This window comes from Pan paniscus, chromosome 4, assembly GCF_029289425.2.
Source record: "Pan paniscus chromosome 4, NHGRI_mPanPan1-v2.0_pri, whole genome shotgun sequence".
Lineage (NCBI taxonomy): Eukaryota > Metazoa > Chordata > Mammalia > Primates > Hominidae > Pan > Pan paniscus.
The window spans coordinates 71,398,083-71,412,344 of NC_073253.2; the positions used below are offsets into that span (position 1 = coordinate 71,398,083).

The window sequence follows — 14,262 nt, forward strand, 5'->3', positions numbered from 1 at the left end:
CTTCGTCATTGTTTTATTTGAAATCTTAAAATAATCAGTGGTCATATGGCCTTGATTTGAGTCCTGTAATGCTGATGCTGACACACGTGACTCCAAGCAAAAGTGACTTTTAGATACCACAGACATGTAGAGTGGCTGTTACAAATATTTTAAAGTAATACTCTTCTTAAACACTTCATAATTAAACATCTTTGTAGTTTTTTAAATATCTAAAGGGATTTGGAAAATGGGTCAGTCTTTAGATAGAATAGCTCTGAATTTTTTTTAGGAAATAATGTACAATATGAGTGATGATGATATGACAGTGGTGACTTCTCTGTGGAAGGTATTTGATTTCTCACACATAAACTGCCCTGATATTGGATAAGCTTACCTACAGCTACCTACTGGCAAAAGAGAGTAACACACACAGAAATTACCAATTCTGGAGGATAAAGTTGAGCGTCAAAGTTAGGGTCTGTTAATAAAATATGGTAAAATGTATGTCTCACTTCAAGAAACGTTTTGGACAGTTTGGCAAATTTCTGTATATCATTTTTTCCCAATGTCTTCCACTGTGTATGTCATTGAAAATATAGTTGGCCTCTTGGCCGGGTGCGGTGGCTCACACCTGTAATGCCAGCACTTTGGGAAGGCAAGGCAGGAGGATCACGAGGTCAGGAGATCAAGACCATCCTGGCTAACACAGTGAAACCCCGTCTCTCCTAAAAATACAAAAAAATCAGCCGGGCGTGGTGGCCGGCACCTGTAGTCCCAGCTACTCGGGAGGCCGAGGCAGGGAATGGCGTGAACCTGGGAGGCGGAGCTTGCAGTGAGCCAAGATTGCGCCACTGCACTCCAGCCTGGGCGACAGAGCAAGAGTCCGTCTCAAAAAAAAAAGGTAGTTGGCCCCAAAATAAAAAGCATACTTTAATAAATTCATCATGCTGCTGATCCTTTAAAAAAGTCCTAATGTAGCTGAACTTGGAAAATATTGTTTCATTTTTAAAACTTTAGCATATAAAATACTCAAAAATACAGTACTACTTCGGTATTGATTTTAAGAAACTAAAATATACTAAAACTTTCCTTAATGCTTAGAGGAACAAAACAACTATGCTTTCAAATTGAATATACCTATTGTGTTGTAAACATTTTAACTGAAAGTTGTGAAAACTGTCTTCTACTTTCTCTCTTCCAGAGTTTTAAAAGTTCTACTTTATGCAGAGTGCTTTAACATGCTTTGTAAATTATTTGAGATGAAAGCTTAATCATCTTTCAACAGAACTCTTAGAAGTGTTTAATAAGATGATATTATTAAGTAAGTAACTCTTGACGTTCTTCATCAATACACATTCTAGTAGGTAACAAGGTTGACCCTAATTAATATGGGTTAGGTGTTTGTTTGAATGTAGGAAGCGTTTCAGCAGTCGTACTGTTGTGTGAAGAGGTCCCAACTCCCATCTTGAATTGTCGAGTTCCCCCACACACAGGTGAGGACCGTGCACAGGCTGACGCAGGATGTAAAGGCCATATATGCCAGTCCCATCCACCACCCAAATATCCTGATATTTTTAAGGAGTTATTACTGTGATTTTAGGTGCAATTTTAACAATATTATGACTATTAGAAAAAGTAGAGCTTATTTAGAGAAATCAGATGATATTGATATGAAATCATGATATCATGATGATTTGCTTCAAAACAATGTGAGGAGAAAGCGAACGGGTGTGGATGGAGCTGAAACAGTCATGGGTAGTGACCATTGGGGCTAGTGATGATACATAGTGGTTTATTAAACTATTCTACTTTTGTGTGTATTTATTTGAAATTGTCCATTTTCCTGACACATGAATATGTATTTCAAAGAAGTTTCTGAATAGCACTTCCTAAAGCCATGTTAAGATGGCATATAGTATTGAAAACTAAGGTTTTGAACATGAATTTATTTGGTTATGACCATTGGAGACGAAATGTTTACAGCCAAGACTACAGGTCATAGTGATACTATGAAGACAAATGTTTGTTACAGAGCCCAGCATTTCCTATTGGCATGTTGTTATATTTCAGAAAGACTTCATTTGATTTAGGCGAGTGATGATGATGATTCTCAAAGTTTAGTGTGTAGATGAATGCCTGGGAACGGATAAAAAATAGATTCCAGGTCCATGCCCCAAAGATTCTGATTAAGAGGTTTGTAGTCATACCCAGGAATTTACATTTTTATTTAGTAAGTAAGTTCATGAGGTGATGTATCATCCAAACTGAGTAATTACTAGATTTTCATTTCATTGAGGGAGATAAAACACAATGTGATGATGAAATATTTTAATTAAGGTTTATTTCAACAGCAAAAATGACTTCAAGATTTTGCGTGAATTATTTTTTAAACAAAACTATATGAAAAATATGTACAAATCAGTCATCAATGTCATTGACATTTTTATGAACAAGTTTCAAATGAAAAATAATATAATCCCATCATAACAAAGGTACATAAATAAATAAATGCTGACAATACTGGCCCTAAAGTCTAACACAACTGTTAGACTAATCAGGATACCGCTTTCTACTACGTGAGGAGCACATAATCAATGTTTCCAGCAAAAGGCAAGTACTGGTTTGTGTAGGTTTATTTAGGCCAGTTGACAGCCACATTATTTTGAGGTGTGGCTACTTGTTTCTCTTCTTCATAGTGTTGAATGGCACAGTGCAAGGCATTGGGCACTAGAGGCATAAGCATAGGCAGAGCCATTTCCACCATGCTGACAGCAGGCAAGAAGACAAAAATGAACCCCTTTCATGCTTGTTTAGAAATGTGACGGCTAGGCGCAGTGGCTCACGCCTGTAATCCCAGCACTTTGGGAGGCCAAGGCAGGCAGATCACCTGAGGTCAGGAGTTCGAGAACAGCCTGACCAACATGGTGAAACCCCCATCTCTACTAAAGATACAAAATTAGCTGGGTGTGGTGGTGCATGCCTGTAATCCCAGCTACTCAGGAGGCTGAGGCAGCAGAATTGCTTGACCCTGGGAGGCGGAGGTTGCAGTGAGCCAAGGCTGCACCTTTGCACTCCAGCCTGGGCAACAAGAGCGAAATTTCGTCTCAAAAAATAAAAGTAAAATAAATGTGACAAATAATGTGACAAATAGGCTGGGCATGGTGGCTCACACCTGTAATCCCAGCCCTTGGGGAAGCTGAGGCAGGTGGATCCCCTGAGGTCAGGAGTTTGAGACCAGCCTGGCCAATATGGTAAAACCCAATCTCCACTAAAAATATAAAAACTAGTCAGGTGTGGTAGCATGCACCTGGAGTCCTAGGTGCTCTGGAGGCTGGGGCAGGAGAACTATTTGTTTGAATCTAGGAGGCGGAAGTTGCAGTGAGCTGAGATTGCACCAAAAGAACCAACATGTACTAAAATACCAGTTGTGTACCAGGTGCTTTGCATATATTGGTTTGGAATATATTGGTTCAGAGGAGACAAAGTTGCTCCAGAGCCAACACGGAATTTCCCACTTCATAGAACTTTTTAGTTATATCTAAATTATGTCCAACAATGAGGTTTCATTTTACTATTTTAGCATAATATGAATATAAATGTGACTGAGAGTTATCTTGACCCAGACAACCTACTGCAGAGTCCAAAGGATGCCAAGTGAAAACAGGTCATTTATATATAGTTCTTGAAAGAAAAGAGGAACCAAAAACTGTGAATGGAATTATGTGATATACTTTCCTTTTTATGTTCTGAGGTAGTCATCAAAAATGATGGTAGAATACTGATGTCTATGGAGCAGAAGTACAACTGACAGTAAGTCAGAAGTTACTTGCCAATCCCATTCTTTCACTGTAGTAAGCTTGACAGAAGAATTGTGGAAACCTTGTTGATTCATCACACATTTTACATATTAGATTAGATCTATGCCCCCCACCCCCACCCACAGAGTTAATTTTACTGTGTCAGTGAACTATAGATTCTTATCCGTTCAAGGTAAGTCTAAAATCTGTTTTGGCCTCAAACACCTGTGAGTTTTTTATAAAACACGCTCAGTAAATTTACATTGACAATCTATGCTATAGTAATGTCTCCTGTGGCCTTTATTAAAGCCTTCAATATAATAATTGCTGTTAATGGAAATATTTCCTCAGTAAAAACTGAACTTCTAGGACCACAGCCACCCTGTACAGTGCTGAGTGGGAGTCTGTAGAGTGGTTAATGCATATCCTTATGTCAAGCTCAAGTCTCCTGTTCTAAAGGTGAGCCTGGAACAAACAGCAGAAGGTAAGCATGCTCCCATGATCCTGCCATCTCTAGGGCAAGCTTGTTCCAATGGGGAGTGTTAAGTTCCATAGCCTCTGGCCTTTAACCTAGCCAGACTGTAGTGGTCTTATATAAACCAGACCTGCAAATCGTACTGGGATTAAGGACCAAGGCCACTGGTGATGAGAGGGTGCCAGCTCTGCTCTTCTTAATGTCTGTGTAGCATAAGGTATGAAATCGGCATGCTGGTTAGCAGTAGTGTTCACCTGGATCTAAAAGGGTAATTGAGGAGAGGCTGCTATTCTCGGTCGGGGGAGGCAAGGCAAGACGCAGGGAGACTGCCATTTGCATTTTATACTCTGAACAGTGTGGTGGCTCTACTGGGTTTGTTGGGAGACTGTCCTTGTCTCCAAACATGGGTGAAGCCAACTGGGACACATAATTCAAACTTGTTTCTCCAGCTGGGATTTCTCCCAGGGAGTTAATGTAGTTTTTTTCTAGTGCCTTTAGTACATTTTCAGGTGAGGTCATTAGTCCCAGCATACTTGGGGCTTTTGGGGATACTGGAACATGGCCACAAGAGCCAGAGTCAGAAGCTGCCTGGTTATAGGTCAAGTTCTCAAAACAGATGCAGGGGCCAGGGCCAGAGTGATTCTTTTCTGTTGGAAGGAGATAAAGGTAGTTAGGCTTAGTCAACTCGGTTTCTGTGAGTGACTTCCTAGTGCCTAGGAACTGTATCTTTGTCCCTTCTGGCTTGCTTACAACTTCAATAGCATCTGGGATACAGTCACTGACATTCATTATTATTAGGTGAGGGTTCTCCTAGAAAGGAAACAAAAATATGTAAATATAGACATTTGCGTGTGTGCATGCATGCATCAAAGTATATTAAGCATGTGAAATACACTTAGAGCTTCAATGTTGTTCATGTTTCTTCCTGGTCACAAGTAGCCTGGAGGTGATGTTGAAAACCAAAAGATTTCCCCTGACAGAAGAAATCAAAGCTCCAATCACCTATTTCATGGCTGTGGGTGCAAAGATGGCTTTTACTGTGCTAGATTTTCCTGAGAAGCTCTAGGAAAGTAGGATTCTGACAGCCCCCACTCTGGGTTAGTCCTTAATAGGTATATGGTATACATACAATTTGCCAACATTTACCTTGAATTTTATTAATGACAGGATGCTGCTCTTGTAAGGGTCAGGGATGTCAGGATAACAGGTCTCCTTGATCCTAGAAAAAAAAGTGAAAATGAGACTGAATTTCACAGTACAGTGGACGAGTTAAGAGCAAGAACTCTGGAGTCAGATTCCTGGCTTCTAATCCTTGCGTTGTAACTTATTAAGCAAGTTACTTAATTCTTCCATGCTTTAATTTCTTATGGCTAAATGGAGATAATTATGGCACTTATAGTGTCCTCATGAGGATTAAATGAATTAATTGATAAAGCACTTAGAACATTGCCAAACATACAGTAAGTGAGATATAAATATTAGCTATTGCTGTTGAAAAAATTTTGTGGTCTATTTTAAATGGTGATTAGTTTCCTCATATAGCCACTTGGAAAACAAAATTGTGAAATAAATTACATACTCTCACCCCAGCCTCCTTTGTTCTTTTCCTTTTCTATACGTTGTTTCATATTATTCAATGTCATTTCTATCTTACTAAATCTCTTTCCAGACTTTTCTCTTACTCTCTTCTTGGATAAAACCTTCCTCACACACTTACCACTGACTTTTCAAGTAGCACATGACCATGATGAGCAAGACGCAGAAAACCATGGGCAGTAGGATATGAATCAGCATCGAGGCTGAACGAGGAAAAAGAAAGGGACATTTTTAATAAGTACTTTTCCCTTCCTCAAAGGAATAAATATAAGTTTATGATTGAGAGTAATTTTACATGTTTATTATTTCTCAAATTATGTATGCAAGTTGTAATATGAATTCTGCCTGACTTCAGGGGAAAAGCCAACCAACCAACTAGCCAACCAACACCGGAAGCCGTTTGCCATCAACACCGTGTGTCTCAAATTTGTTACTATCTCTTCTGATAGATTGGATCATGACTTGCTGTATTAAAATTATGCTTTTCCACCCCTGCCAAAACTTCATGGTAGGTGAGAATACTTTCCTGCCCCTTGACTTGGGGCTCAGCCATGTGCATTGGCTTGGCCAGTGGGCTGTTGGTAATTGTAACGTAAGTAAGTGCTTTAAATGTGCATGCATACATCGGCTTGCCCTCTTGTGTTCCTCAGCATGAGAAGTGTGTGCCCCAGGTAGCTACTGCGACTTCAGCCTTAGCCCTAGAATGAAGATGCGTGAAACAAATCTGAACCTGACTGAAGCTTGGAGTCCAGCTTACCCCAGTCTAGATCAGCCAAGTCTCGGCTGACCTGTAAACCCATGAGCATAAAAAGATATATTTGTTCTTGTATGCCACGGAGCTTTTGAGGGTGTTTGTTACACATCAAAAATTGACTAGTGCACTCCTTCTAGTTAGCCTCAGATTACATAAATATGTCTTAATCTGGGAAAATGATTACGTTTATTTCTCCAATATGTCAACTGGTGCTTCATTTATTTCAAATGACCATTGTGAAATCTGTTAGAATCAAAATGGAATCACTAATGGTAGGAAACCCTGACAAATAGAGCTGGGAAGGCCACGCAGATAACAAAAAGCACTACGAAAACCACAACCTTGCACAAAGGCCATCACAACCTTACACACACACACACACACACACACACAAAATGCTTCTACAAGGACATCTTCCCATTAAACCTTGAACTGGCATCACCCTTATTATTAATCTTTGTAGTCAAGAATAATTATTTCAAAACAATTATATAATCCTCCTCATTTTTTTTCCTTTAAAAACCTTTGTCTTCCTTTACCTCCCTGAATATGCACATAGTTTACTATAGTTTATTTTGGCATAAGTATTTCCGTTACAATGCTCAGTCCCAAATAAACATCTTTTCTTTCAGAGAGTATCTCTCTGTTATTAGACTGACACTATCTTCCTGTTCCCATTGCTTGCAATTTCCACCAAATAATAATTCAGCTGGGTTGGTAAACATCCCTTTTCACAAATGTAAATTGCTCAGGGAGGGTTTAGGGGGTTAAGTTATTCACATCTACATATGATTCTGTTCAATCCATTTGCCTCCCCTGACCTCCCCATGCTCCACCTCACAACTGGCTGTCCTGGAAGAAATGGGGCTTGATTTGGGGACAGTGGTGTGGCAGATAATGTTGGAGTTTTGTAAAGAAAGGTGGCCCTGGGTAGATGCACAAGCCCGTGCTATGAGGCAACACAGGGTTCTAGGGAAAAGGACCCACGAAGGTAAGAGAGGGCCAAAACAACTGGCCTAAAATTAACCCTGACCCTGGAAAAGGGGAAAGAAACTCTCTTTATGAATCTTACTATGGAAAACCTTGCTCTCAAGAACAGTACTTTTGATGATGTAAACCAAAAAGTATCTGAGACAGGTCTCCATCAATTTAGAATTTTCTTTTGCCAACATGAAGGATATGACTGGAAGAAATAAACAGAATCACAGAAACATTATGTGGTCTGTGCCTTTCTCCAAAGATAATGTTGTTAAAGGGGAAAAGTGGGCTGGAGGAGAAAGGGCTGGAGGAAAAGTGGGCTGGAAGGGAGGGTATGATTATCCACATGTCACAAGAGAAAACAAGGAGACAGGAGAATAGTTAATCATGTATTCATCTCCCAGGAGAGGCTAAGATAAGGTAAATACAGAGTAGCTACCTGTGGAGATATTTAACCTTTTACTGTGCCTATCTGCTTAGAAGCAAAATGAAAGGCAGCTTCTTGCATGAACCAGCTTTCAGCTTATTTTTTTCCTTTGCATAGTGAATTTTATTTTCCTTTCACAATCACTGTATTAGTACACATCTTTAGGTATTTCTTTAGGGTTTATGTAGGCATTTTGGGGGCATATATACCTAGGAATGAAGGCTCTCACATCTACGGTATATATATGCTCATTTTAGAAGATGCTATCAAGGAGTTTTCCAAAATTGCTTGTACCAATTTACTCCCACCAGCAAGGTATGGGAGTTCCAGTTTTTCTACATCCTCATCAACACTTGGTATTTTTCATCTTTTTCATTTCAGCTATTTTCAGGCTAATTTTAAACACAAACTTTTGGAACATAATCTACTTCCGTACTCAGGATTGAAAAATGATTCAGTAATGCCTATTAAATTCAGAAGGAAATGTAGTGCCAAATGTCCAAATATAAAAACACAAATTACAGTTGGTCTGGATACCCCATATGTTTAAACAAACTGTTTACCCTCTCTGTCTCCTAATCCGAGAAAAAGTTAACAAACCAATTTACAAAGAGAAAGGATTATTTTGAAAAATACCAACAGAATAAACATTTATTCACTATTTTGCAATGTCAACATTACATCAATTTTTTGCATTTCTGTTTTTTGCTTGTTTGTTTTTACTGTTTAATCATCCTAGCCTCATTGTAGCAGATACAGGTATTTTTTACTCCCATCTAACAATATCTGAGATACAGCTAATTGGATGCTAGTCACATAATAGTATACCTATTTTTTTTTAAAAAAGTAAAATCTCAGGAAAGTTGCAAATATTTCAAATATTTTCTTTCAAATAATAATATAATCAATAGTCACAAGCCAAGCCAGGGCTAATGAAGTTTAACATAAGGGAGATGAATGAGACTCAGAAAATACATATTTAAAGATAAGTGTGTGTGTGCACGTGTGTGTGTGTGTATACCAAGTAAATTCCAAAGGTCGAATAAAACTAACCTGAAAATAAATTTAAAATTAACTCCAACATGCCAAGAGTGCTCAAATAATGTAAATCATTGACACATCTTAATCAGATAAGGGGTTCTGGATTTTGGTTTGGAGACCTAGGGACATGTTTCAGTGTAGTAGTCAACATGCAGTCAGCACCACAACCTGTCTGATATGGTTTGGCTGTGTCCCCACCCAAATTTCATCTCAAATTGTAGCTCCCATAATCCCCACGTGTCATGGGAGGGACCTGGTGGGAGGCAATTGAATCATGGGAGTGGCTACCCCCATGCTGCTGTTCTTGTGATAGTGAGTTCTCACAAGATCTGATGGTTTTATAAGGGGCTTTTCCCCCTTTGCTCGGCACTTCTCTCTCCTGCCGCCATGTGAAGAAGGATGTGTTTGCTTCTCCTCCTGCCATAATTATAAGTATCGTGAGGCCTCCTCAGCCATGCAGAACCGTTAGCCACCTAAACCTGTTTCCTTTATAAATTACCCAGTCTCGGGCAGTTCTTTATAGCAGTGGAGAATGGGCTGATACAGTAAATTGGTACTGAGGGAGTGGGGTGCTGCTTATAAGGATACCCGAAAATGTGGAAGCGACTTTGGAACTGGGTATCAGGCAGAGGCTGGAACAGTTTGGAGGGCTCAGAAGAAGAGAGGAAGATGTGGGAAAGTTCGGAACTTCTTAGAGACTTGGAGGGCTCAGAAGACAGGAAGATGTTGGAAAGTTTGGAACTTCCTAGAGGCTTGTTGAATGGATATGACCAAAATGCTGATAGTGATATGAACAATGAAGTCCAGGCTGAGGTGGAAGTCCAGGCTCAGATGGAGATGAGGAACTTGTTGGGAACTGGAGCAAAGGTGACTCTTGTTATGCTTTAGCAAAGAGACTGGTGGCATTTTGCCCCTGCCCTAGAGATCTGTGGAACGTTGAACTTGAGACAGATGATTTAGGGTATCTGGCAGAAGAAATTTCTACACAGCAAAGCATTCAAGAGGAAGCAGAGCAAAAAAGTTTAGAAAATTTGCAACCTGATCATGCAATACTAAAGAAAAACCCATTGTTTGAAGAGAAATTCAAGCCAGCTGCAGAAATATGCATAAATAATGCATATTTACAGCCACGTGTATCTGAAAAAGGTGCCAAATGTTAATCATTAAGGCAATGGAGAAAATGTCTCCAGGCCATGTCAGAGGTCTTCATGGCCACCCCTCCCATCACAGGCACAGACGCCTAGTAGGGAAAAATGGTTTCCTGAGCTGAGCCCAGGGCTGCCCTGCTCTGTGCCGCCTCAGGACGTGGTGCCCTACATCCCAGCTGCTTCAGCTCCAGCTGTGGCTAAAAGAGGTCATTGCTTCAGAGGGTGCAAGCCCCAAGCCTTGGCAGCTTCCATGTGATGTTGAGCCTGTGGGTGCACAGAAGTCAAGAATTGAGGTTTGGGAACCTCTGCCTAGATTTCAGAGGACATATGGAAATGCCTGCATGTCCAAGCAGAAGTTTGCTGCAGGGGCAGAGCCCTCATGGAGAACCTCTGCTAGGGCAGTGTGGAAGGGAAATATGGGGCTGGAGCCCCCACAGAGAATCCCCACTGGGACACTGCCTACTGGAGCTGTGAGAAGAGGGCCACTGTCCTCTAGACCCCAGAATGGTATATCCACCAACAGCTTGCACCATGTGCCTAGAAAAGCCAAGACACTCAATGCCAGCCCATGAAAGCAGCCAGAAGGAGTCTGTACCCTGCAAAGCCACAGGGGTGGAACTGTCCAAGACCACAGGAGCCTATCTCTTGCATCAGCATGACCTGAATGTGAGACATGGAGTCAAAGGAGATCATTTTGGAACTTTAAGGTTTAATGACTGCCCTATTGGATTTCGAACTTGCATGGGGCCTGCACCTCCTTTGTTTTGGCCGATTTCTCCCATTTAGAATGGGTGTATGTACCCAATGCCTGTACTCCCATTGTATCTAGGAAACAACTAACTTCCTTTAAATTTTACAGGCTCATAGGCGGAAGGGACTTGCCTTGTCTCAGATTAGACTTTGGACTTTAGACTTTGGACTTGGACTTTTGGGTTAAAGCTGGAATGAGCTAAGACCTTGGGGGACTGTTGGAAAGGCATAATTGTGTTTTGAAATATGAGGGCATGAGATTTGGAAGGGGCCAGGAGTGGAATGATATGGTTTGGCAGTATCCCCACCCAAATCTCATCTTATATTTCAGCTCCTATATTCCCCATGTGTCCTGGGAGGTAGCCCGTGGGATGTAATTGAATCATGGCGGCAGTTACCCCCATGCTGTTCTCATGATAGTAGGTGAGTTCTCACGAGATCTGATGGTTTTATAAGTGGCTTTTCCCCTTTGCTCAGCACTTCTCTCTCCTTCTGCCATGTTAAGAAGGATGTGTTTGCTTTCCCTTCTGCCATGATTGTAAATTTCCTAAGGCCTCCCCAGCCATGTGGAACTGTGAGTCAATTAAACCTCTTTCCTTTATAAATTACCCCCTCTCAGGCAGTTCTTTATAGTAGTGTGAGAACGGACTAATACACTGCCACTGCAGCCACGTGTATCTGAATCACCAGTCAGGGCACTCCAGGGTCAGCAGTCCAACAGGATGTGCCCATCTCTACAGCTGCAGCTTCAGTGAGGGCACCATACATTAAGGAAAGTTGGTAACTTCAGGCAAGCCTTTTGAATCTATTTGCTTTTCATGGGTGCCTTCCAGGATCTTCTATGATCCCCTCACTGAAGATATTCTTTTCTCCTCTTTCTTCCATCAGTATCTATTTTCTCTCACCACATTCCTGTTTATTGGTTGTCAGGGTTTGCCATGAGAATAAATTTTTCCATCAACCAGTTCTTACTGTTTCTCTCCCTTCCCTCTTACTTCATCTTTCAAGCCAAATGCATTTTTGAAAAGATCTATCTCTCCACCTCACCATTTCCCAACCAAATATGCAAACAGGGAGTTTGTGAGCAAGTATTCCATTCCCCTGCTCAATTCCCACCCCACTGCACCCATCTCTAATTGCCCCTGGAGGCCCTAACAGAGTCAAGAAGCAATTCGTTTGCTGCTGAGGGAAATGAGCCAGAGGAAAGTTAGCTGCAGAAAACAATTCTGCTGAGAAAACCAGCACCACTCTTCTCTAGACAGAAGCCTTGTGGCTCTTCTGATGTCAACACTGAAATATGCTATCTGTGTTTTCAAACTACATACAGGATTGTGAGACTGAGTTCCAGAGAATTGTCTCAAGGGCCACTGAGGGAGGCAGAAGGAAGATTTTAGGCCTTAATCAGACAGATTACCTCTATTTGTATCTGTTTTATATAGTGAGAGTCTGTGCAACCCTCTTTTTGTGACACAAAGGGTTTCATCAAGAGAAAGAGGGAGGTGTGATGGGGAGAAGAAAGGTTTGAAAATTCCTAATCTAGACAAAGCCTAAGTCAACACTTCTGTAATTTGTTAGTTTCCCAGAAACTCCTAAGGGAAGAACTTTGATTTGGGAAAACTCACAGTGTTCATCCGGAGTCGTGACCTTCGTGAACGTAGCACTGGGGCCTTCGCCAGCACTAGTGAATGGAGTGATGAAAAACTCATAGAAGGATTCTGGCTTTAGGTTGTCCACAATCAATGCCTTTTCTTCTGGGTTGTCAATTTTGTATTTGCAACATTCTGAACCATCTGTGATTTTTTTAAATGTTTTTTTTTCAAGGAAAAAAATATTTTATTAAAAGTGTTGTAAACATCTTGTGAGAGAGCTGGACACTAATGCTCTTGTTAACTCAGCACCACCAACATGTTTATACCAAACAAAAATCAAATCAAATCATAATTTCATCACCATGGGCACACCGGGTAAAATGTTCAGGAGATGGCACAAAAAGCCAAAAATCCACTGAACAAGGGGTACTAGTGATCCAGCCAAAGCATACAAATCTGCAAGAAACAGTAAGAGCTTGCAAGGGGCTTAAAAATAAATTGGAACAATGCTCAATAAAGTGAAAAAAAAAAAGAGGAAAGTTTCATAAAGGCCAGGCTTTCTTAAGGAGCTGGTGGTGTTTCAGATGCTTCTAAAAATACCAAGTCATATTGTTTTATAAGAAGTTAAAATGCTGCCCTGCCCCCACCATCTTGCTCACCCTACTAATTTGCTTAAGAACACCTTTTCAGTATAAAGCCATGCAAGAAGGGAATTCAGCCTGGCCACAGTCTGAGATGGCAGTCATTATTTTAAATGATTTCAAATAATGAGATCTTGAAAGAATAAATAAACAAATTAAAAATAGATGTCACCTGAAAGAACTGCCTTTTCAAATCGTGGGTGGCACTGCCTCGCCTTGGATTTCAGATAGACATGGTACCCTTGTATAAAACCAGGTTGAGATTCAGTAGAGTAATCTTTCCAACTCAGAGTGAAGGAGTGGGATGTCAACGTATCCACCAGCACGTGAGGGTTGTCTGAAGGAGCTAGGAAAAGAAGTTGGGATAAGAGAAAAGTCATGATTTGGAAACAGTCTCAGAATATTCATGTCAACTAATAGAAGAACCATAGCCAGCTCCGGGGGTTATAACAGCTTATGCCAAGTTCAGGAGTTTTATCTGTTTCTCTAGAGGATTTGTGCCTTGACATAGTTTATGAGAGCTGTGAAGGAGTTGAGCAATCTTGTTCAAGTCTTGCCTTTTACAGTTGAAGAATGGACACCCAGAGACTAAATAACTTGCACAAGCTCACATAGCCAAAAAATAAAAATAAAACAAACTCAAGTCTAAAAAAAAGGAGACTTAATTCTGTTCTTGAATTCAAAACAATGTTTGAGGAAAGACTCAACCAGAGAACCTACTAAAGTGAGGAAGAAGGAAGGAAGTGGAAGAATTATGTTCAAAGAGGCAAGTGGGGGGATTTGATGAACTCTAGTTCCCAGGTTGTGGCAGTGCACACTTATCCAAGTGTCACTGAAAAACAATCCAGGAATGTTTACTTTGAAGGCTTTGCTGAGGGTGTTTTCCCACACACGCTTATGCACACTTGGACCGTGCACACAAGGTCACACACCTCCTGCCTCTGAGCCAACTGTAAACTGTGAATCCACTCCTGCTAAAGGAAGAACCCCTGAGAACTGGTCTGATCTGTGTGAACAATCAAGCACCAGCTAAAGAAGGGGAATAAGCAACCCCATGGAAGGATCAAAAATCCCCTCCACTGCTGGT

At 40.8% G+C, this 14,262-nt stretch overlaps 1 protein-coding gene across 2 annotated transcripts in view; it reads right to left on the bottom strand.

Annotated features, from left to right (window-relative positions):
• Nucleotides 1-2,292: 2,292 nt before the first annotated feature.
• OSMR (oncostatin M receptor) overlaps nt 2,293-14,262 on the bottom strand; it is an 89,309-nt gene continuing 77,339 nt past the window's right edge. For both annotated transcript variants that reach the window (XM_034960149.3, XM_024928756.4), the window contains exons 14-18: nt 13,348-13,521; nt 12,568-12,735; nt 5,969-6,050; nt 5,398-5,470; nt 2,293-5,061 (exon numbers count right to left, since the gene is read on the bottom strand). In XM_034960149.3, coding sequence (XP_034816040.1) covers nt 4,489-5,061; nt 5,398-5,470; nt 5,969-6,050; nt 12,568-12,735; nt 13,348-13,521 — 1,070 coding nt within the window. In that variant the 3' untranslated portion in view covers nt 2,293-4,488. The remainder of the gene's footprint in view (nt 5,062-5,397; nt 5,471-5,968; nt 6,051-12,567; nt 12,736-13,347; nt 13,522-14,262) is intronic.